General features: G+C 47.7%; 1 protein-coding gene across 4 annotated transcripts in view; it reads left to right on the top strand.

Moving 5' to 3' along the window:
* Positions 1-24,532, top strand: part of SLC11A2 (solute carrier family 11 member 2) — a 65,768-nt gene that overhangs the window by 9,341 nt on the left and 31,895 nt on the right. Inside the window, exon 1 of one of the 4 annotated variants that reach the window (XM_040979077.1) lies at positions 22,937-23,002. The exons of 1 other annotated variant lie outside the window; for it this stretch is intronic. In XM_040979077.1, the coding sequence (XP_040835011.1) occupies positions 22,954-23,002 (49 nt within the window). In that variant the 5' untranslated portion in view covers positions 22,937-22,953. Of the gene's footprint in view, positions 1-22,936; positions 23,003-24,096; positions 24,194-24,314; positions 24,530-24,532 lie in introns of those variants that run through there. 2 more of the 4 variants (XM_040979083.1, XM_040979094.1) reach the window with 2 other exon arrangements.

Genomic DNA, 24,532 nt, shown 5'->3' with positions numbered 1-24,532 from the left:
GGGGCCGGATCAGGCTGACTCCAGGAGCCCAGAGCTCTGTCCTGCTCTCTCATGTGGGTGACAGGCGCAGACCCTTGGGTCAGCCTCTCCTACTTTGCCAGGTGTATGAGCAGGGAGCTGTATCATCAGCTTGGCAGCTTTCTCTCTGATGGGATCTGCCTGTGTTGCAACCCTTGGCTTAACGTGCTATGCCACAATCCGGCCCCGAGACAGGAGATTAAGGATATGGTAAGGCTGTTATTATGTCTGGGATAGCATCTTTAAGTCATCCCAGGTTTGTGATTCAGTCATTGGGAACGATCCTGAGAGTTCCCAGCCCCCGTGTTGCCCGAGACTTGCCGTCAGCCTTGGCCATTGCCTCTGCCTCTGTTCCCCCTCTGAGACGTGGGGAAGGTAAAGGTGAAGCTGAGGCAGACCTCTCCCTTGAAAGGCTCCAGGTTTGATGGAGGAGCGCACAGACGTGCAGGAGGAGGAGGTGTGCTGTGGAACGATAAGAACTCACAGCAACGTCCAAAGTGCAGGGAGAGTTCCAGAAGGGGCAGTAAAGCCATTAGTGCCGATAGTGGTGACCGGGTTTCCAGGTGAAGGTAGGTTTGGCGAGCTTGTGCAGGAAATTGCAGATTTATCTGACACGTCCAGGCAGACAAGGCTTTCTAGGAGCAGCGAGCAACGTGTGCAGAGAGAGGGAGGCATGGCAGTGGCGGGGAAGGCATGTCCCTCTTTTTAGCAGATTATTACTCCATGCTTTATTACCTTCAACTATTTGTTTTTAAAGATAATTCTTTTCATAATATTCTTTTTTCCATGAACTTTTTGCAGGCCCCCCTCGTGTATCTGGAAGTAGACTTTCTAGAGCAAAGAATGGATATTTTGGGGCAAGTCTGTGGCATAGTGGATTAAGCTGCCAGCATCCCTTCTTGGCTCTAATTTGAGTCCTAGTTGTCCCACTTCCAGTCCAGCTCCCTGCTAACGTGGCAGCTGGGAAGGCAGTGGAAGATGGCCCAAGCACTTGGGTTGCTGCCAGCCATGTGGGAGACCTGGAAGAAGTCCTGGCTCCGGGCTTTTAATTTGTCCCACCGTGTCTGCTGCAGCCATTTGGGGAGTGAGCCAGCAGGAGGAAGATCTCTCCCTTTTTGTCTCTCCCTGTTGCTCTATAATCTAATAAATAAATAAAACTAACTAAGTAACTAAATAAATAAAATATCTAAAGAAACATGACAAAACATAAATACTGATGCATTTCCGGCTCAGGCAGACAGTGCCATGTGGCTGTGTCAGCTTTGAGAGTGTGTTTGCCCTTACCAGTATTAAAATGACCAAACCTTTACCTTATACCTAGTCTAATAGATGTGAAGTGAATCTGCCTGCCAATTTAATTTGCATTTTCCTGACTCCTAGAGTGTGGAGTAGATTCATTCCCTCTCCCTTTCAGTGCTCATAATGTATTTCTCCTGGGAATTGTCTGCACTTTTTATCCATTTGTCTGTTTGACCATTTGGCTCTTCCCTGTGGGTGGAAATACTTGGAGCGTCTTCTGTTTTCCCAGATAAAGCAGCAGAGAGCTTGATGGACGCAGAATAGTGGGACTCGAAACGATCTCTGATACAGGCCAGCGACTTTGCAAGTGAATGCTTAAAGCACTGTGCTACAATTCTATTCCCTTATTTCTTTCTAAGAATTTCTTACTTATTTGGAAGGTAGAGTAAAAGAGAGAGAGAGAGAGAGAGAAAGAGAGAGAGAGAGAGAGATATCAACCTTCCATTTGCTTTACTCCTCAAATTGTTGCAAGCCAGGCTGAAGCCGGGAGCTAGAAGCTCCATCTTGGTCTCACACACGGATGGCAGGGGCCCAAGCACTGTGCCATCTTCCACTGCTTTCCCAGGTGCATTAGCAGGGAGCTGGATCAGAAATGGGACAGCTGAAATTGGAGCTGACTGCAGTGTGGGGTACCCATTTCACAAGTGGGTGGCTGGGACTCGAGCTGGCTCTGCAGTGTGGGGTACCATGTTACAAGTGGGGCTGTTCAATTCCTGCTCAACTCAACAAGCATCTGTACTGACCTCTAAATTGTATGTTGATCTTGTTAAGGTGTCATTATATAACAATTCTTAATATTTGTTATGGTCAGTTTTAACAACATTGGCTATATACTGATTTGTACATTTTCCTAAAAAAGTGAATTCACTAAAATAGTAATAAGCATTCTTTAATTTGAAATGGTGAGAAGCAGAGAGATAAAGAGACAGAGACTTCCCATTCACTGCGTCATTGCCACAATGTCCGCAACAGCTCTGAGTGGCCCAGGGCGAAGCCAGGGGCAGGTAGCCCCAGCCGCGTCTCCTGCATGGGTAGCAGGGACCCAGCACTCAGGCTGTCTTCTGCCGCTCTCCCAGGTACGCTAGCAGGGAGCTGGATCCGAGATGCTCATACTGCAGACGCGGGCTTAGCTGCTGTGCCAGAGTGCCGACCCCAAGAAATACTACTGTAAAGTTACAAACATATTGTATGCTATTTCAGATAATTTTGAGGTTGTCCGTATTTACTTGAAACACACACACACACAGAGTCAAGTCTGTCAGTTTACAACCCAGAAACCCACAGCAGCTTCTGGCTGGGGCCAAGGCCAGAGCCAGGAACCCAGTCCTGATTTCCCGCATGGGGACAGGGGAACCCAGTCAGGTGAGCAGTTCCTGCTGCCTTCCAAGCGTCTGAGCAGGGAGCTGGAGTCAGGAGCAAAGGCCAGTATTGAACCCAGGAGCTCCAGTGTTCACAAACGTCTCTGCCGACATCTTAACCACCAGGCTAACCGCAAGACCAAATACCTGCCCGTGGTTTAGTGTTGACAGCTTTAGGTCTGACTTGCCAGGGTTTCGCTTTGTCTCTGTCTTTGAAGCTTCCGGGCTCAGCAGGTGATTCTTGACCATCCTTGGCATCCTGGGCACCTTACCTCCCCCCCCACCGCCCCGCCCCGCCATTCCCCCTCCCCACCCCCCCAGTTCCTCTCTTAGAGGAGAATCCGAACATCCGTCAGGCCCTGGGCTTGGTAGCTCTGTGGAGACCTGTAAAGCAGAAGCAAGAGACAAAGATGAGGTCAAGGAGTCAGTAGGCGGAGTCTGTGCAAACACTGGGACCCAAGAGTGGTCCTTCCGCCTCACCCCGGCCACCTGAGGATCCTCCCACTCATTGTGGGACAACAGGCCCCTGGGAGAGAGGAGGTACTGACTTGGTAAGACCCACTTTCCTCTTTGAGCTCATCTGTGTCTTTTTTGTTTCTTTCAATTTTTAAAAAAGATATATTTATTTTTATTGGAAAGTCAGATGCAGAGAGGAGGAGGAAGATCCTCTGTCCACTGTCCTCTCTCTTCTAGTGGCCACAGTGGCTAGAGCTGGGCTGATCCAGAGCCAGGAGCCTGGAGCCAGGAGCCTCTTCCAGGATCTCCCATGTAGGTGCAGGTTCCCAAGACTTTGGGCTGTCCTCAACTGCTTTCCTACACCACCAGCAGGGAGCTAGATGGGAAGAGGGGCTGCTAAGACACGAACTGGTGCCCATGTGGGATCCCAGTGCATGGAAGGCAAGGACTTTATCCTCTATGCCAGGTCCTCAATTTATAAAAAAAAAAAGTTGTATTTATTTTTATTGGAAAGGCAGATTTACAAAGAGAAGGAAAGACAGAAAGGTCTTCCATCCACTGGTTGATTTTCCAAATTACCACAACAGTTTGAACTGAGCCAATATGAAGCCAGGAACCAGGAACTCCCTCCAGGTCTCCCATGTGAGTGCAGGGTCCCAAGGCTTTGGGCTGTCCTCGACTGCTTTCCCAGGTCATATGCAAGGAGCTAAGTGGAAAGTGGAGCAGCTGCCTAAATGGGATCCTGGCACTTGCAAGGGGGAGGATTAGCCAATTGAAACATTGCGTTGGGTCCTTTTTGTTTATTTTTTCTTTTCTACCCACTAGTCTGTTGATATCTTTGACTAGAACGTTAAGAAATTGAAACGCAGAGTTACCCAGAAGCTGTTGATGAACCGTGAAACTACAACCCATGTAACTGAACTGTGAGTGAAGACTTGAGTTTAGCATCTCCTGAGGAGCAGTGGGCCAAAAAAAGGCAAGAAGTCTTTGATTTTAGCAACTGCAGAACTCATTGTCAAAAAGGCGTTATGAGTATCTGCTTGCAATAGAGAATTAAAATAGACACCGAACTACAAAATGCATTATTTACAAACATCTGGAAGTTCCACTGTAAAAGCAAAGGATTTATATAACAACAACAAAATAGATCAGTTTAGAACTAAAGGAGTCAGGAAAGAATTCACGTTGAGTGCATCACAAGTCAGCAGTGCAGGGAAAGCCCTCACTGGGTGAAGAGTCCCGCCGGTGGCGGCTGGTCAGAGGCCCCAGGTTCAGAAAAGCTGCCCCTGAGCAATAGGGAGGGCAGGCCTCTCGCTTCTCAACTTCTCCCACTGCGCCCTCCACGACTGTGCCCCACCCCCTGCCTTGCTTTCTTCCAGGCCACATAATCTTTTCCAACGCTAGAGATCAGAGGCATTTTTGCTTTGTGTCAGTGCTTGGCTCGCAGAAGGAGACCTTTACCCAGTGTTGGCAGGAACCACCCTCAGAACTCAGGAGCTGCTAAGTGCCGCCTAGCACGTCCACAGCAATTAGGGTAGAAGGACAGAGTTAAGGAAACGCTTTGAGGAAAGTGCTCCACACCCAGTTTGGCAGAGTCACCAAGAGCCCCCCCACCCCATCAGTATTGATGCTTGCTGTGGTGGATGCCCTGTACTCTGAGCTTCCCCAGGGTACCGTCCCCACAGCAGCGTGGGCGCCCAGAAGTATTTATCCATTCAGCAAGGCTCAGGAGTTCCTCACCTAACTGACCAATTTTGGAGTGGCCTCAAGGATTTTTCAATTTGAGATTACTGTCTAAAATCTGTTGTTTTAATGTAAGAAAAGAAGGAGTCAGTATGTTCGCAAGCAAATGCATGTTGATCAGTGTGCATCCGCCCTGTGTCGGAGTCTGCTGCCTCTGCCTGGGGGTTCTTTCCCAGATGGATATTCTAGTGTGTGTGTGTGTGTGTGTGTGTGTGTGTGTGAGAGAGAGAGAGAGAGAGAGAGAGAGAGATTCACTGCTGGCTTACTTTGTAAATGGCTGCAACAGCCAGAGCTGGGCTAGACTGAAGCCAGGGTCCTGGAGCTTCCCCCATGTCTTCCATGTGGGCGCAGGGGCCCAAGCACTTGACCCATACTAAACTGCTTTCCCAGGATTGGAAATGTGGCAACTGGGACTCGAACCTGCACCTATAAAGAATGTCAGTGTCAGGTGGTGACTTCAGCTGTTATGCCACAACCCCAGCCTCCTCCTCCTCCTCCAGTTCTTGTTTGTTTATTTGAAAAGGAGAGAGACAGGCGACAGAGGGAGAGAGGAGAGATTGATTGATTCAGTCACTGGTTCACTCTAGCTACAAATGGCCCAGCCAAAGCCAGGAGCTCAGAAAACCCTCAGTCTCCTCCGTGGGTGGCAGGAGACCAATTCCTGCTCCACATCCACTGCCTCCTGGGATGCATCAGCAGGAAACCAGATCAGAAATGGAGCAGCTAGGACTCAAACTGGTACTCTGTGTGGGATGTAGGTGTCCCAAGCAGCGGCTTAACCTGTTTTGCTGCAGCGTCTAACCATTGCATTTATTTTTAAGTAGAAGTGATCACTCCCTGACATATGCTTGTAGATTTCTTTGTTTATTATCTGTCTCCACCAAGGGAGTAAGTCCTTTTAGAGCAGGAACTTTGTATGATAGGTGTGTAATACATCCTCAACAAATACCATCTTGTTCAATGAATGTAGCAAACGTGTTTGAGTATCCTTCCTCTGACGGTGTTTGATGAAATTAAAGAAGAAACTAACAAGATGAACTGTGTCCTAAACTCCCACAAGCACTTGCTTTATTTTTTTTTCTTTTAATTTTTCAAATTCAGACAACTGGGTGATGACACTCCATGATAGTGACAGCAAAAAGAGAAAAAAAATTTTTTAAAAGAGAGAGAAGCCTTGTATTCACTGGGTCACTCTCCAAATGGCCACAAAGGTCAGGGCTGGGCCAGGCTAAAGCCAAAAGCCAGAAACTTTTTCTTTAAGAATTATTTTTATTGGAAAGTGAGATGCACAGAGAGGAGGAAAGACAGAGAGGAAGATCTTCCATCTGATGATTCACTCCCCCAGTGACCACAGCAGCTGAAGCTGAGCTGATCTGAAACCAGGAGCCAGGAGCCTCCTCTGGGTCTCCCATGTGGGTGTAGGGTTCCAGGACTCTAGCCTGTCCTTGACTGCTTTCCCATGCCACAAGGAGGGAGCTGGATGAGAAATGGAGCTGCTAGGATTAGAACAGGCACCCATATGAGATCCCAGCACATGCAAGGCAAGGACTTTATTATTATTTGTTTATAATTTATTTATTTTTTATTGCAAAGTCAGATATATATATAGAGAGAGAGAGAGGAGGAGAGACAAAGAGAAAGATCTTCCATCTGATGATTCACTCTCCAAGTGACCTCAGTGGCTGGTGCTGTGCCAATCTGAAGCCAGGAGCCAGCTCTTCAGGTCTCCCACATGGATGCAGGGTCCCAAGGCTTTGGGCCGTCCTCAGCTGCTTCCCCAGGCCGCAAGCAGGGAGCTGGATGGGAAGCAGGGCTGCCGGGATTAGAACCGGCGCCCATATGGGATCCTAGCACGTTCAAGGTGAGGACTTTAGCCACTAGGCTACCATGCTGGGCCCAAGCCACAAATTTCTGGATTGCCAGTATGGTTCAGGGCCCCAAGAAGCTGGGTCATCCTCCCCTGCTTTCCCAGGCACATTAGCAGGGTGCTGGATTGGAAGTGGAACAGCAGGAACGCGAACCATACCCATATGGAGTGGTGGCACTGCAGTCAGCGGTTTAACTCAATATTCCACATCACCATTCCCCTGAGATTTTTTTTAAAGGTTTGTGTATATATTTGAAAGATATGGATGTGGAAGATGGTGAGATCTTCCGTCTGCTGGTTCACTCCCCAGATGTTTATACTGGCTGGGGCTGGGGCTGGACCAGGCCTAAGCCAGGAACCTGGAATTCCATGCAGGTCTCTCTTATGAGTGCAAGGGGCCAAGCACTAGGACCATTTCTGCTGCTTTCCCAGGAGCATCAGCAGGGAGCTGGATCGAAAATGGAGCAGCTGGGATGCAACTGGCGCCCTTACGGGATGCCAGAGTCAATAAGTGGCAGCTTAACTGGCTGTGCCATCCTGCCAGTTCTTTCCTGGAATTTCTGCTGGAGCTGTAGGAGAGACATTCCTCTTACTCTCTGAGAGGATCAAGTCAGTCTAGAGCCAATGAGGGCCAGTGTTCCATCACACGGGGAGAGCTGCCTGAGAACAACTAGACTGGTTCTGGGGCAAGTGCTTGGCCTAGTGTTAAGATACAGCTTAAGACCCAGGGGTCCCGTGGAGGAGTGGGTGAGATCAAGTCCAAGGCTTTGGCCATCTCTAGCCCTGATGATTGCACATATTTAGGGAGTATGTGTGTGTTTCTCCATTTCTCAAAAAAAAAAAAAAAGGAAAAGAAAAAAGAAAAGAAAGTTTTGAAAGGCTCACATTGGTTTTGAAGTAGAGACTGAAGGCTGAGAAGAGTTAGACAGGTGGGCAGTGGCTTGGTGAGATCTGGGTTCCCAGGTTCATCCCTGCCCACAACTGGATTCCTCTACTACATGTCCAATGCACACTTAGCTATATAATGTAGACATCCATTTTCCACTTATTTACTTAATTACATGTAAGCTTATTAAAAAACATCTTTGTAGCTCATAAAATAATCTTGCACATACATATATCTTAATTTTTAGCACACTTATGTGTGATCAGGCATATGTTATTTAGTTGGCTAAATGAAGTTCAGAGTTGTCAAACAGTTTCTACTATATTGTACAACTGAAAAATGGTAAAAACGAAAACTTTAATGTAACTCTTTTTTATTTGAAGATTTATTTATATTGTAAAGGCAGATAATACCAAGAGAAGGAGAGACAGAAAGCTCTTCCATCCACTGGTTCACTCGCCAGATGGTCGCAACAGTTGGTGTTGAGCCCAGCCAAAGGCAGGTCTCTTGTGTGTGCAGGGTCCCAAGGCTTTGGGCCGTCCTCTACTACTTTCCCAGGCCACAAGCAGGGAGCTGGTTGGGAAGTGGAGCAGCCAGCACATGAACTGGTGCCCATGTGGGATCCCGGCACTTGAAGGAGCAGGATTAGTTAATTGAGCCATTGTGCTGCATCCTTAATGTAACTCTTTTCTAAACTTAAGAGCTGTTCTGCAGCTTTGCAGTTGCTCAATTAAATATTGTATGGTTTTCCATTAATTTATTTTCTGCCTCTCTGAACGGGAAAGAGGCTCACTGTGAGCCAGGCCTGGGCCTTGTGTGTGCCAGCATGTGCTGCGGCCCAGTCTGAGTGGCACTCCTCCAGTCTTGCCTTTTCCCTTGAGTCTGTTTGGTTGCTGGGGCAGAGTCCTGGCATGAAGGGGCTCAGGGATAGGAGCTAGTGTATAATCAGCTGACTGAAGTAATGCGTAAACATCACAATCATGTTTTTCTACCTCTCTCTGTGACTCACAGTAACAAATATCTTTCACCTCAAAGAAGTATAAAGACCCACACATACCCTATTAAAGTTTCACCAAACAATACCTACCTTAGTGTTAGTAATATTCTCTGGTATTTTCAGTGCTGTTCTTTAGGAAAAAAATCTGATTGTGACCTACATGGTTAATTTCATAATTCAATAATGGATTGAAGCCCAACTTGAGGAGCACCTACTCTGTATGTGAGCTGAAATCTAAGCTGGAGTTTAGTATCACAAATGTTTATCGACTACTAGCGATATGTTAAGTATATTGCTAGGTGCAGTGAATGATATAGAAGTACCCCCAGCTGTAGGCAGCTGTCTAGGTGCCTTGTACCTAGGCAAGTGTTACACTGCTGGGAGGAAATCAGCTGGTGGTTGGTGGCCATTCTGGATTTGTTAATGCCTAATTTGTTAAGCACTCCAGTAAGCTAACATAGCTGCTGCTGCTTATTTTCTTTGTTTAAAGATAAGTGGGGAAGGCGGGAATTCTGGCCCAGGATACACCACCTCAGCCCCAGGCAGTGGGGCTGCAGATTGTGCACGGAATGTGGTCTGGAAATTTATTGGAGTGGGAGTGGCCGAGGGCATATTTGACAAGGAAGGAATGACTTCTGGCGTCTGCCCTGGATCAAGCCACTGCACTCGCAAGTAGCCAAAGGAACTCAGATGGAGCGGTTCGGGGGAGGAACTGGAGGGCATGTCTGGGTCAGGCCAAGGCACCCATGCGCATGGGAAACCTGGGTTGAGCGCATTGCCTGCCACCTGTTGGCTAATGCAAAAGCTGAGGCTGTGGGGCATACCTGGCTGGGCTATGCTGCAGTGCTGCAGTGTCAGAGCAGGGGTGGGCCATAGAGAACTGGGGTAGAGACAAGCCGAGGCAAGCTGGACCACAGAACCCACCTGATACTTGTAGGAGCTGGAGCTGGGAGGAGACTGGGTGAAGCCAGGCTGTAGGACCCACTGGCACTTGCAGAGGCCAGAACTGAGTGAGGCTAAAACATGCTAATCAAGGCTGCTGCACCCATTGGCCCATGAGATCTGGGGCTGGGAGCAGGCTTGATGGGGAACTTGGGGAGCTCCCCTGTTCGGCTGCAGGTCCTGCTGCAGAGCACAAGAGCTGGCACTTGGGGAGGAGCAGTCCTGGCCAAGCCGCAGTACTCGTCAAGTCAGTGTTTGTGTGGGCCGAGTCTGGGGGCAGGTCAGGCTGGGCCAGGCAGAGTAGCACCCGCTGGCACATGCGAGATCCAGGACTACATGTGGGTCATGCCAAGCTGGGCCAGGCTGTAATACCTGTCAGCGAAAGCCGAGACTGTGTCCTGGGTCAAAACATGCAATACCTGGGGCTTAGAAGGGGTCTGGTAGGGGGCCTCTAGGGACGTCCCTGCTGGGCTGCAGCTCAGAGGTGGACCGGGCTGAAGAATGCAGCATGTTCACCTGTTGGCATAAGTGAAGGCCGAGTCTGGGGTTGGGTTGGGTTGAGTGAAGCTACAGCCCCCTCGGCTGTTCATGAGAGCCAGATGCGATGCAGTCCTGGGCTGGACTAGATCGCAGCAGAGGCTGGCATGTGCAAAAATCCTGGCTGAGGGCAGGCCCGGTAGGAGTTATTGGGGCTCGCCCCGACTAGGCCATGGCTCTTGCTGTTAATGTGTGAGGACAGGCTGGGATGGGCTGGGGTGGACCACAGCACCCCTTGCTTCAAATGAGATATGAGGCTGGGTGAAACTGACCCACCAGCTCCATCTACTGGTATGTGCATTGGTTGGTGCAAGTGATGGACAGAGCCTGACCTTACACGGCCTGGCCCATACCCAGGCGAGTTTTCCTGGGAGACTCTCCAGCTAAACTGCTGGACTAAGACCCCAGCCACAGGGAGAAATCACAGTGTATGTGATCTGACCTTAGAGTGCAACTGGGCTTCCTCAGTTGTAGACGCCTGTGCAGTGGACAGCATGCGCAGATGAACTTGGGGGACATGACGGCCAGCTCATCTAGACCAGTAGAGGATGTTGACTGCCTCATGAGAGGGTGGAGGGCAGAACAGGTTAGAAAATTCTCCTGGGCAAGCTTTGCAACATGTTCCTGGGTCTGTGGGTGTACTTTGCCAACCAATAACCTTGGAAAGATTTTCTCAACCCTGGAATAATAAAACCAACCACCTCTTTTTTTTTTTTTTAAGATTTATTATTTTTATTGGAAAGGCAGATATACAGAGAGGAGGAGAGACAAAGAAGAAGATCTTCCATCTACTGGTTCACTCCCCAAGTGACCGCAAAGAGTTGAGCCAATCTGAAGCCAGAAGCCAGGAGCTTCTTCTGGGTCTCCCACATGGGTACGTGGTCCCAAGGGTTCGGGACATCCTCAGCTGCTTCCCCAGGCCACAACCAGGGAGCTGGATGGGGAGTGGAACTGCTGGGACTAGAACTGGCACCCATATGAAATGTTTGTGCATTCAAAGTGAGGACTTTAGCCCTTAGGCCATCACGCTGGGCCCCCAACCACTTAGAACTATCAAACTACTCAAGCAACACCTTCAGAAGAACATTCTTCCCCACATCAGGGTCTCTATGGTGTCATCAAGTGACCATCACATCTGTGGGTATTGATCTAGTTTGACAGCAAAGGAGTGGCATCCCCTCCTCTACCTTCCTCCATAGCGGACCATCCCACCCTAACCAGAGGTCCACATGGTCATGCATCCCTCTCAACAATTAAACAGGGATTCGGCAAGATGGCGGCATTGGGTACAGACATGTTTGATAAGACGGAGACTCTTTAGGCAGGGTGAAGTACGATAAGCAGATTACAGGGAAAAAATAGGGTTCAGGCAGTAAGCAGGGGGTACCTGGAGACCCCCTGGACACAGGGAAACTGCGGCAATGGGAGAGCAGTGTTGCAGTGGACCGAAAAACCCACCAGCAGTCAGCAAGTGGCAACTCAGACCCCAGCGATCCAGGCTCTGGTGATCAAGGCTCCAGCGATCCGTGTCCAGCTCCAGCCAGACATCCAGCAGTGGCCTCCACACAGATCTTGTGACTGCCAAGACACTGGTTGAACATAAAAAATCAACTTGTAAACCTGTAAGTAAACATCTTAGAGATGATTTTGACACATACAAAAGGTAAAAAAAAAGACAAAGACACTATGAATGTTACTGAAGACTCTCCAGCTCAGGAGCAAAAGCTTCACCCACTCTCAGAGTTAACTGAGGAAGACATTGAGAAAATGGGGGACAGAGAACTCAGAAAACTTGTTATAAAACTGCTGATCAGCAATGAGAAACACGAACAAGAGTTCAAACAAGAGATACCAGTAATAAATCAAGGCTGATAGATCAGAAATTAAGAACACAATAAAGCAAATTAAAACTAAAGTGGAGAGTCTCAACAATAGAATGAATGAGGCAGAAGAACGAATTTCAGAATTCATGTCACCATGAAGAAACAAACAAAAAGCTAAAAGTGGGTTAAGCTAAAAAATGCATCCAAGAATGAAAAGATATGATTAAAAGGTCCAACATAAGAGTGATGGGGGCCCGGCGCGGTGGCACAGTGGTTAAGGTCCTTGCCTTGCACGCCCGGGAATCCCATATGGGCGCCAGTTCTAATCCCGGCAGCCCCGCTTCCCTTCCAGCTCCCTGCCTGTGGCCTGGGAAAGCAGTCGAGGATGGCCCAGGGCTTTGGGACCCTGCACCCGCGTGGGAGACCTGGAAGAGGCTCCTGGCTTCAAATCAGCATAGCATCGACCGTTGAGCTCACTTGGGGAGTGAATCATTGGACGGCAGATCTTCCTCTCTGTCTCTCCTCTCTGTATATCCGCCTTTCCAATAAAAAAATAATAAAAATAAATCTTTAAAAAAAAAAAAGAGTGATGGGAGTTCCAGAAGGTGCAGAAAGAGAAGTTGGGATTAGAGGTGTATTCAATGAAATAATAAAGGAAAACTTCCCTAATCTGGGCGAAGAATTGGAAAACAATATACAGGAGGGCTACAGAACTCCCAACAGAGTTGATCAAAAACGAACTTCACCACGACACATGATAATCAAGCTCTTTTCAGTTGAACAAAAAGAAAAAAATCCTTAAATGTGCATGTGAAAAAATCAAGTGACAAATAAAGGAATCCCAATCAAACTCACAGCTGACCTTTCAGAGGAAACACTACAGGCCAGAAGAGAATGGAGCGACATATTCCAGATTCTGAAAGAGAAAAATTTGCAGCCCAGAATAACTTATCCTGCAAAGCTCTCCTTTGTCTTTGAAAATGGAATAAAATTCTTCCACAATAAAGAAAACTTCAAGACTTTGTCTCCTCTAAACTTGCCCTGCAAATGATACTCAAGGATGTTCCCATGAAAGAAAAAAGAAATAGCAACCACCAGAAACAAAGGCAAATGTGGAGAACATCCCACTAAAAGACTAACAGAAGACTCAATCATAGAACAATACATCGCCAAAACTGCCCTGTATCCATAGTAATGCTGAATGTAAATGGCTTAAACTCATCAGTCAAATGCCATAGATAGAAGGCTGGATCAAACAACAAAACGCAGCTATCTGCTGCTTACGGGAGACACATCTCACCAACAAAGATCAGAGAAAATTGAAAGTGAAAGGATGGAAAAAGATATTCCAAGCAAATGGTAAGGAAAGACGAGCAGGTGTAGCCATTCTTATATCAGATGACGTAGACTTTGATATAAAGAGCATCAAAAGAGATAAAGAAGGATACTACATAATGATCAAAGGATGCATTCAACAAGAGATCAGCATAATAAATGTATATGCTCCAAACGTGAAAGCATCTGGCTACGTCAAACAAATATTAACAGGCTTAAAGGAGAAATAGACTTCAATACGAACATAGGGAGACCTTAATGCCCCATTAACATCAATGGACAGATCAAAAAACCAGAAACTCAGCAAAGAAAAAACAGAAGTCACCCAGACTCTGGAGCAAATGGACTTAGTTGACATCTATCAAACCTTTCATCCAACAGACAGAATACACTTTTTTTTCATCAGTACATGGGCCCTTCTCCAGAATTGATCGTGTTATAGGTCACAAAACAAGTGTCAGCAAATTTTAAAAAGTTGAAATCATACCATGCATCTTCAGACCATCAAGGAGTGAAACTAGAGACCAAGAAGTCAAAACACCAAGGAAGGCTTGCAAACACATGGAGACTGAATAATATTATGTTACTAATTGAGCAATGGGTTAGAGAAGAAATCAAAGGGGAAATTAAAAAAATACTTGAAACAAATGAAGGCATCAACACAACTTATCAAAACTATGGGACACAATCAAGGCAGTGCTAAAAGGAAAGTTCATTTCAATCAGTGCTTATGTCAAGAAACTAGAAAAACAACAAGTACATCAGCTAACCTTACAGCTGAAGGAACTAGAAAAGCAACAACAAAGCAATCCCAAGATTAGTAGAAAAAAAGAAATCATCAAAATAAAGGAGGAAATAAACCAAATAGAGACCAAGAGAACTATACATAAGGTCAATCAATTAAAGAGCTGGTTCTTTGAGAAAATCAACAAAATAGACTCCCAACTATACCAACTAATCAAAAAAAGGAGGGAGAAAATACACATCAACAGCATCAGAGACGAGAAAGGAGACATAACAACAGATACCTCAGAAATACAAAGAATCATCAGGAACTATTACAAGCAACTGTATGCAAACAAATCAGAAGACCTCGAGGAGATGGATAGATTTTTGGACGCATACAATTCACCAAAATTGAATCATGAAGCAATTAGCAATCTAAACAGCCCAATAACATGCACTGAGATTGAATCAGTAATTAAAGCCCTCCCAGCCAAGAAAGTCCTTGCATGCACCAGGATTCCATATGGGCGCCGGTTCTATTCCTGGCAACTCCACTGCCAACTAGCTCCTGCTTGTGGCCTGGGAAAGCAGTCAAGGACAGCCCAAAGCCTTGGGGCCCTGCACCCTGATGGGAGACCCAGAAGAGGCTCCAGGCTCCTGGCTTCGGATCAGCTCAGCTCCACACCAACCCTAACCCTTTGTGGTCACTTGGGGAGTAAATCAGTGGACCGATCTATTTTTCCTTTTCTCTGTATATGTGACTTTAGAAGAAAAACAGATACATCTTTCAAAAAAAAATTGAGTGGGAGAAGAAAGCACACAGTCATCACAGCAAGGGGGTGTGTTTGTCTCCGAAGCGCCCATCCATGTTTAACGTGTAATGGTTTCCCAGTAATCCATGGATATACAGGCTGGGCTAAAAGGCCTGGAGTAAAGCTAGAAGTGGATGGCTGGCAGGATGCGAGGCTGGAAGAACACGGCCTGGGGGAGTTGGAAGGACTTTGTAGGTGGACATGTTTAAGGGATCATAAAAGAATGATTAAGGTTTTTCCAGGAAAAGAGAGGGAAGAGTGGGAGGAGTGAATTCCAGGCACTTTAAGAGAAAACAAAAAGCCTGAAAAAGGTGGAGAATGAGCTGGCTGTTTGGGGAGGGTTTGCTGCTTTAGAGTGCTTGCATTGAGTTGGGTTTGAATGCAGGGATTGTTTTAGGTGTACACAATGGTGCCTTTCTGGGGTGGTGCAGTGCTGACTGCTGGGTCTAACAGGTCTGTGTTCCAAGCCTGACTGCCACTAACCAGCTGTGTGTCTTCAGGTAAGTTACCTGACTCTAAGACACTGGGCTGCTAACTTGCAAAGTGCAGGTAAGAATGGCTTCTGCTTCCTGAGTGTATTGGGAAGATTAACTCATGTTTATAAAGTGTAAAACAGAGTTTGTGCCTAATAGGAATGTCCCCTCCCATCCTGCCACCCCAGGGCCAGAACTGTGACTCTGCCCGTCCCCCAGGGCAGCCACAGTCATTCTCCCCCACCTTCCTCTCCTTTCTCTATTAAACCAGTTACCCCCTGCAACTGTAGTTTCTCCAAGGTTGGTTTAAATTTTTTTTTCCTATTTTGTCAGTTTCACTAACCTCCCCCCTCCCTTTTTTGTGGAGAGGAGTGGGGTAGAAAATAACCTAATGAATATCTACTTAAGAAAAAAAAAAAAAAAGAATGGGCCCAGCGCAATAACATAGTGGTTAAAGACCTCTGCTTGGATGTGCCACGAACACATATGGATACCGGTTTTAATCCTGGCAGCTCCACTTCCCATCCAGCTTCCTGCTTGTGGCCTGGGAAAAAGCAGTCGAGGACACCCCAAAGCTTTGGGACCCTGCACCCACGTGGGAGACCCGGAAGAGGCTCCTGGCTTTGGATTGGTTCAGTCAGCTGTTGCAACTGCTTGGGGAGTGAGCCATCAGATGGAACATCTTCCTCTCTGTCTCTCCTCCTCTTTGTAGATCTGCCTTTTCAATAAAAATAAATAATTAAAGAAAAAAACCCAAAGCTGTTACTTGCCAAACGTGTTCTGTAACTTGATCTAACAGAGCCTACCAAAAACAGTGGAGATTCAGCTCCTTTGTAGACACCCTAAAATTTTTTTCAGTTAAAAATTTTAATTTAAATATTTCTAAATGTAAACTGAAAAATACCTAGCCTCTTATGTATCCTATAAACAATGTTTGTGCATAATTAAATATAACTCTTAAGGTGTTATTTACAACGTTCTCTAAAATGTAACATTACATAAAAATAATCTGTCATAAAATTAATCTACTCCACTGTTAAACTATTCTAAGATATGAGATAAACCCATGTACCCTTATCTGCTAGTTTCTTATATTAAGATAAAAAATGGTTATGAACCTGTAAGTGTGTGTGTGTGTGTGTGATAAAAAAGGTTGTAAAAATTTTTTTGGATATAAAAACGCATGTTTTGTAAAATATTCTGAACTGCAGGAAAAGGGTTGTGTTAGACTGCAAAGGTAAAGAGGACAAAGCATTTAAAGGTTAAAGTATGTAAAAAAATGGATGGGGGTCATGGAAGATTTGGGAGAAATACATCTTATATGATTTATGTACAATATAATTGACCATAGTCCTTAAAGTATTGTATAAATACTTACCATTGATACATGGAATTAAAATCTTTATGTTATATAATATAATTAGATTCAGTTACTGACAAACTTATCAAGTACCTTTAAAACAGATATATAACTTTTGTCCATCTTAAGCAATGAGAACCAAATGGAAGGCAGAAAAACACAAAGATTGCCTAGTATAAAAACACTTGCAGATAAGAGGTAGTACACTGGCTTATCTCATATTCTGAGACAATTCAACAGTCAGATCTAGAGTCCCTGGAGCTAACTAGAAAATTTAGTCATTAATTAGATAAAAACCATCTATTTTAGCCAAATGTTTCCTGAGGCAGGATATCAGTAATCCTAATCTTGTGCTCAGGAAGTTCTCAACAGATGGCGCATATCAATCAGTAACACATTCCTACTACAATCCTCATTCTACAGCTTCATCTTGAGTCAGTTAAGGAAGGAAATGCATCACAGAAGGAGGGAGCTAAAGATCAAGAAGAGAGGGAATAGGTTCCCACTACACCTGGGAACTTCACACCTTTGATTAGCATATGGTCAACGGGGAAGGCCAAGACAGCATGAATAAAAGGCCCCTTTGCTAAAACAGCATCAGCAACTTCAGCTTCCAAGCTCACATTGGTAGTAAGCACCAACTCCGCAGTGGCAGAGGAGGCTGAAATAGATTACATAGTTCTCAGTGGGGCGGTCCAGTGTCCATGCAAAGGGAGGCGGAGCTGCATTCAGGTGGTTGTAGAGACATCCGCAGGGCCCTGCCATACAGCAGGAAGTTCCTTGCGGCCCTGCCTGCAATGGAACAATACTCTTCACACCTTCCTGTCTTCCACAACCACATCACAGACCCCAGCAGGATTTGAGACATCAACTGATTTAGGCCATTTGGACTATATTCAAACTACTGTTGTTAGAGTCCGGGCCAGAGCTCCCCGCCCGGACATTAGGGTGCGAGCTAGTCAACCCCCAGAAAACGACAAAGAGTCTTGCTGGTAATGCAAAAAGCAAACAGAGTTTATTGTGCCAGCATGCTGGAGTCAGATCGTACTTGGGGCACACAGGCCAGCCAAGTGGATCGGACCCCGACTTAACGTAAGGCTGGAGATTATATACCCTGTCTTGGCTGTAACATATATCAAAGTCAACTCAAAAGTAACAAATTTAGGTGCAAGCAGTCTGTTCCATTCTCACACTCATTATTTATGTTCCCACATTTATTGTTTATGCTCCCACACTTATTATTTATGGCTCATCCCATCCTGACACCCTTGTCTTTATGGCTCCTCCAGTCTTTTATGGCTCCTCCCGACCCTGGCTCCTCCCGTCCCTGGGGCCGGGGAACTGTGCCCCTGCCTTCCTGTACCTGGGTTAGATGGTAGATAAAGAAACAAGGGAGACAGATTGATCACTAAAGTGGAGCTTTCCCACAGTTCAGGCGCCTTCTGACCTAGCGAAGTAGTGGCTTCTCACCCAAAAGGGCCTAATATCACCTAACACTAATATTCTTAACATTTTAACATACTAACATTATACCAATACTCTAACACTGTCAAGATATAAAGTGGTACAAAATTTTATTGTAATATCAAAATACTACTGATAGAAATGTCCAGTTACACAAGTCTAACAGTTACGCAAGTCATAACTGTTATCTTAATTTAGAAGGGTCCAGAAGTTACATCTTTGGGCCTGGTCAGTGGCCTAGTGGCTAAATCCTTGACTTGCATGTGCCAGGATCCCATATGAGTGCTGATTCATGTCACAGCTGCTCCACTTTCCCTCCAGCTCCCTGCTTGTGGCCTGGGAAAGCAGTCAAGGATGGCCCAAAGCCTTGGAATCCTGCGCTCTCGTGGGAGACCCCGAAGAAGCTCCTGGCTCAGCTCAGCTCTGGCCATTGCAAGCACTTGGGGAGTGAACCAGCAGATGGAAGATCTTTGTCTCTCCTTCTCTCTGTAAATCTGCCTTTCCGATAAAAATTTTTTTTTTTAAAGTTGTATCTTTCTGTAAAATCCTATATGCACATCCTCAGATAAGTAAACTGGTGTCTCTTGTTCATCAGTTCTATGGTTCCAGCTGTACCTGTTTAAAATCTGTTTACCCATATCTGTAAACCATCCAGAATACATGGCAAACTCATGTTACTACAAACAACAGGTAGTTCTAATCATTTAATTGTAATTTTTAAAGCTTCTAAAGCTTAACCTGTAACAGCCCACATAATAGAAAATGGTTAGTAAGGCTAAGTCTTCTGAAACGCTTCTGGGTCATGTCTGTAACCTGACCTTTGCCATAACCTTGGGGTCTTGGAAAGTCCCCAAAGCGAATAGAGAATGCCTATCTCATTCCAGCTGATTGTCCCAAGTTGTTTTCTGTAAATAGAAAGGTCCAGTTTGCCTGGTTCTGTTGTTCGCTACCAGGTGGAATACGACTCTTTACCAATTAAATAGCTTAAAACACATAATGCTTCAAATGGGTATCTGTTCCATGGCACTACAGGCGATTGAGTCCTCTGTGCACGGATGCAAACTTGATTAATTCAGTAGTTCACTCATATGCCAGTGTTCTCTCAGTGGATTGAATAAATTTGGTCATCTCACAACAAAACCACTGCTAAGACCTATTTAGCATTATGTCCTAAACTAAGATTACTTTATCAGAATCTCTGATTCACGTGACTTCAATCTGTTTTTAAAGAATTTTATGTCACTGACATGTTTGTGTTTAAATTCGCTAATCAACCAAGTTACTCATGTCATATTCTCATTGTTCTCATTGTTTTCTCCAATGTACAATTTAGGTTAATAATAAACATATACTTTTGTCTCAAATTTATAGCAGACAGCAAACCTTTGTAAATGTTTTCTAGAGTTGTTATTTGATCGTTTTCACTTAATGTTGTTACTGAAAGTGATCAATCCAGTGATTCTGAGTCCTTCCTTCACTTCTCTGCCTTCTCCCTCAAATTCTAAAGGCCTTTCAGGCTGTGCAGTTTGACCTCAGACCTTTTAAAGGGATAGCCATCCCTTTATAAGACCCTAATTATCTTCTAGGGTCCTAATTATCTTCTCAGGGGCCTTGCCTTACTTCAGACTAAAACTGTCAGAGTGTGCTAGCTCAGTCCGTTGGAGGGTTAGGAGTAAAACTGAGCGTCCCATTGGCTGACATCCCTGCCTCTGGTCCGCTTTACTAGAGACCCAAAGGAAGAGGAATGAGGAAGGCCGCAGGAGGCCCATGAATGCGGCTTTATACAGTAACCTGCTCTCAGGGAGACCCACAAGGCCTGTCCACCCTCAGGTAGCACCTGCTTACAATGTGGGAAGCCAGGCGATCGGACCAACAGCTGCCCATGATAGAAGCGGCGGGCGTTCAAAGAATGCTGTGGGCTCTGCCTAGAGCCAGGTGACTGGAAATGAAAGTGCCCTTGGGGGTCAAAGGACTCCTGGGTCAAAACCGTGGGACGCCACAAGCCAGAAAGCCCTTCTCTTTGCCCAGCTCCCAAAACATCCATCGCTGTGGACGGATGGCCTAGGGTCAGCGACATCACAGTTAGATGTACTGTCTGTTCTGTACTAGCCTCCTCTTCAGGTTAGCTCTCTGTCCAGCCATGTAATGGAAGTCAGTGGGATGTCTCCTTAGGAGGTTCACCCTTCCCTTGGATGTCTCTCCCAGTACCCCACATAAAGAGCAGAAGCAACTCCTGAAGGAGCTGCCTGCCTCAAAAGGACAAGGAAACTTCTCACAAGCCAGGAACACCGGACAGCCTTGAGACACCAAGCAGCGGGACTGAGTTCCGGTGCGCTCTCCCGCCTGCCTCCCCCGGCTACAAACAACAGAAGAGAGCTGGACTAGCCTCAGTGCTATCTGCCAAGGTCGGACACTGTGCCAGTCTGCACAGAAGACCAACACCACGGGCCTCTGAGGAGCTGACGCCTTCCCCCATCCCCCACAGCTAAGATGTATGAAAGCCAATTGCTGTGTACCCTGAGTGGCCATTGCCTTCGCATGGGACACCCTGCCATGTGGAAGTCCTGGGCTGTCTCTCACCATTGAGCAGTCCGTCAGACTCTCCCCCCCTCCTATCTCTCTGATCTCTCCTGGGCATGACCTCCCTGGGCCGCTGTCTGTGCCGGACCAGTGACCCTCAGCAGAGGAGCACTTCCCAATAAAGCTGGCTTTGAGCTAAACTTGAAACCATGTGCATTTCTGGTTCTAAACCCCAAATCCAAGCCTGACACTTTTTTTTTTTTAAATAAATTTATATGTTTAAAGAACCCCTTGGTTTTTCTTAAAGATTTATTTATTTTTATTGGAAAAGCAGATTTACATAGAAGGAGAGACAGAGAGATCTTGCATCTGCTGGTTCACTCTCCAAGTGGCCTCAAGGGCCAGAGCTGAGCTGATCTGAAGCCAGCAGCCAGGAGCCTCTTCCGGGTCTTCCGCACAGGTGCAGGGTCCCAAGGCTTTGGTTGTCCTTGACTGCTTTTCCAGGCCACAAGTGGGGAACTGGATGGGAAGTGGAGCAGCTGGGATATGGGATTCTGGCACATGCAAGGTGAGGACTTTAGCCAGTAGTCTATCGCACTGGGCCCAAGCCTGACACTTTTCTCTCCAAGATAACTTTACAGGTCCTTCTGTTTTCTCCTCAAGGAGGACAGAGTGGCCCCTCCCAGGCTACAGAGGCAGTTTTGCCCTAGGGGATTTGTCCAATGGGGAACAGCTCAGGAACTGGTCAGGCTGGGCTACTGGAACCTTTAGTGCAGCAGAGAGCCCTAAAGCAAAATTTGACTTTGAGAGAGAAGTTAAACTGGGTAGTAGGCAGTTAGGACATTCTGGGTCCCCAAGTCATTTTTTTTCCCCTCAAATATAAAGGTGTATTTTCCCCCACCATGTCTTGGGAGCACCTCTCTCCTGAGACAAGTGCATATTTTAACACATCAGGAACCTGCTTCTCCAAGAGACAAGGGCGAAATTAACATATCGATTCCCCACCTGAAGGATCAGCCCAATTCTGTCTCCTGGCCATTGCCAAGGGGGAGGGCTTCACACTGGCCTCTATCATTAGCAAGGGACCAGTGACACCTTTTATGGCCTTTTGTCCCAAGGCCAGGTATCATGGAAACCAGGAATTCTCTTTTTTTGAGAAATATCTTTGAGTGGAACCTTTAAAAGATGCTTTCCCCACCTTTAATTTGGGTCTCTTTTCCCACTTTTCCTCCTGCCACTGTGGCAGGGGGTAAGGGTCCTTTCTATCTCAGAGCCCCCTCCCATCACTAGGACGGGAGTCTCCTTTCTCAGCTTTTCTAAAATCTTGCTTTAAAACTAAACTGTGTCCGCATGAAGATTCTTCTTTCCTGTGAGACAAGAATTGAGGTTGGTGCCGTATCCGGGGTCAAAAACCCTACAGCATCTTCACCTGGAGTCCTGACGATAGACATCTTCTGTGGAGCCAGTGGTTGACGTGGGGAGCAGTCAGAGCCGCTTCCTGGAAGCTTTTCTGCATGACTTTGAGTTGATTACTGCTCTTCTTTTTCTGAGGAGTTACATCTTGAAAACGACAGCACCAGAAAAATGCCTGCCACCTGAACACAGCAGCTGCCTTCTGTGTCCCACCCACTCAAATGCCTCGCCTTTCCTGCCCAATTTTCTAAATTATTTTCCGGAGGCAAGTAACTTCCCCAGGGCCCTTCCTCCCACATTAAAAAGTCCTGGCTTGCTCTGGATTCTCTTTGTCGATTCAGGGTTTTCCTCATTGATGTTCCCATTAGGCTGTGTCTCTGATTTCTGTGGCTTTGTTGTCCACCCGTGGGTCACTGATTGGCCAGGCTGACGTCAGCGGCTCCTTCAGATCCCCCAGGATAGAGCGCTGGCACTTTCAGCCAGCCGCACTCTGAGACTCCTCGTAATGGCCTCAGGACTGCACGTACCTGGCTGAAAATACCCGAGGATCATCAGGCTTAGGGTTAATGGGTTTCACTCCAGACTCAGAGGAGCAGACATCCACCCCTACTTCCTGATCGGCCTTCTGTACCCGCTCCGCTCAAAAGGGATGGAAGTGAAATCTTACGTTTTTGCCCTCAATTAATTGTTCAATAATACCTGGGAGTGGCAGATACATAATGCTGCCCCTTTCAAGGCAGGTCAAAGATGACATCTGATCGCGCTCTACGGGGCGTGGTCTGCCTCTTGAAATTCCTGGCGGTTCTTTTCACAGGCCGTGTTGCGCAGCACAGCCTAAAGGGTCCTTACTTAACCCAGGGAGGGACGCCTCTGCATATATAGAGCAGGAGCTGGCACTGGGCAAAGTTAAACCAGTTCTGCACCATGAAGAAGAAGCAGAGGAATGCAGAGGCAGCTCCTGACTGTGAGCTGAGTAAGTGGTCAGCAGGTCCGCGAGCAGAGCGCCCAGGGAGGCTGCCCTGTGAGCCTGAGCCTGTTGACCCCTGCGTCCGTCTGCAGCGCAGGTTCCCCCGAGAAGGGTTCTGGTCAGGAGGGACCTCGTGGGGCGTTTCCGAAAGCCCACAGCAGGCTGCCAGGAGCGTCTGACAACTAACTTGTGCATTTTCTTCTCTCTCCAGGAGAAGCTCTGCATGGAAAGCAGCCTGAGCCAGGAAACTGATGCTATTTAGACTGTGGTGTGTGTGCGTGTGTCTGTAGTTGAAATTTGTACTTAGTGGGATTATCCTTTTGGCCTTTCACCCTCCTTTCCCCACAACCTGGACTCTGACTAGTCAGGAGTCTCCCCGCCGTCTTGCCCTGGAGATGCCTGGCGATCGCTAACGCTGTCAGCCGTGGTGGGCAGGTGTCTGTGAGCCCCGCAGGTCCATGAAGGACTTCGGGGCGACTGTGCGGGCTCAGCGTCGGGCGGTCATCTTCCAGGCGACAGCCCTCGGGTGTGAAGCCGAGGCAGGGACGCAGCGGGGTTGCTTGGGGTCAGAGGGACAAAGTGCTGGGAAAAGCGGAGCAGTCGAGTGGAGGGAGAGCAAGTCCGCCCTGAGGCTTGGGAGCGGGACAGCCGGCGGGGCGACGTGCGCGTGAGGGGAACCTGAGGCGTGCGGCGACAGTCAGAATGTCACCCCTTCTGGGGCCTGTGGGGGAGCGGCTGGCCCCGGGAAGCGGGTCCGGCTGGAGACGGACGGCGGGAGCGTTATCTGCTCGCAGGCCGCCGGCTGTGGCAACACGGGGACGCGCGACTGCGTGGAGCTCCCGCCCTGCCCCGCGCACAACAACGCCAAGCAGGAGTCAGCGTCTGGCCCGGCCGCCGGGTGGGCGGGGCCTCGGCGCTGCGGCTGCTGCCACGCGCACGGCCGGGCGGGAGTCCAGCCAATAGGAGCGCGCGCCTGGCGTCCGTCGGCCAATCGCGGCGCGGCGCGCTGGCTGGCCTGCGTGGTGAAGGCGCCGGAGCGCGCAGCCGGCGTCTCCTGGGGAGCCGGTGAGGCGAGAGGCCCCGCGGCGTGAGGCGTCCGGGCGCTGCCGGCAGGGCAGGCGGGCAGGCGGAGGGTTGGAGGACCGGCCGGGGCAGAGTCAAGTTCCAGCACTGGATGCCCGCGCAGCCCAGGGGAAGGTGAGAGGAGGGCCGCCTGGCAAGGACGGCGGACGGCGGCGCTCGGCCGGACGCCCAGGGTCCACCGCAGGCCGGACCTGGTGGCACGAGGGTGCTGGACCCGGCGCTGGCCCGGCTGCTGCTGGCCCGAGTTCCTGCCAGATGGCTTTGTGATGGCTTTCACGTACCCTGAATGCCTTGGAAGAGCATCGCGTCGGGAGTTGAGGAAGCTGGCCTTAAGTTTCCTCGGTAGAAAATGAAGATGTTTTCATTTTGTTCCTTTCTCTCAGTAAGGTGTTGCAAGTTAAAGAAGGGTGACATCTTCCAAGTGGCGAGCAAAGTCTCAATCATGCAGAGGTT

This window comes from Ochotona curzoniae, unplaced genomic scaffold (genome assembly GCF_017591425.1).
Source record: "Ochotona curzoniae isolate NIBS_2020 unplaced genomic scaffold, NIBS_Ocur_1.0 contig_1014, whole genome shotgun sequence".
Classification (NCBI taxonomy): Eukaryota; Metazoa; Chordata; class Mammalia; order Lagomorpha; family Ochotonidae; genus Ochotona; species Ochotona curzoniae.
Note: the sequence above shows the minus strand (reverse complement) of the source record. Positions and strands in the feature narration are given on the sequence as shown.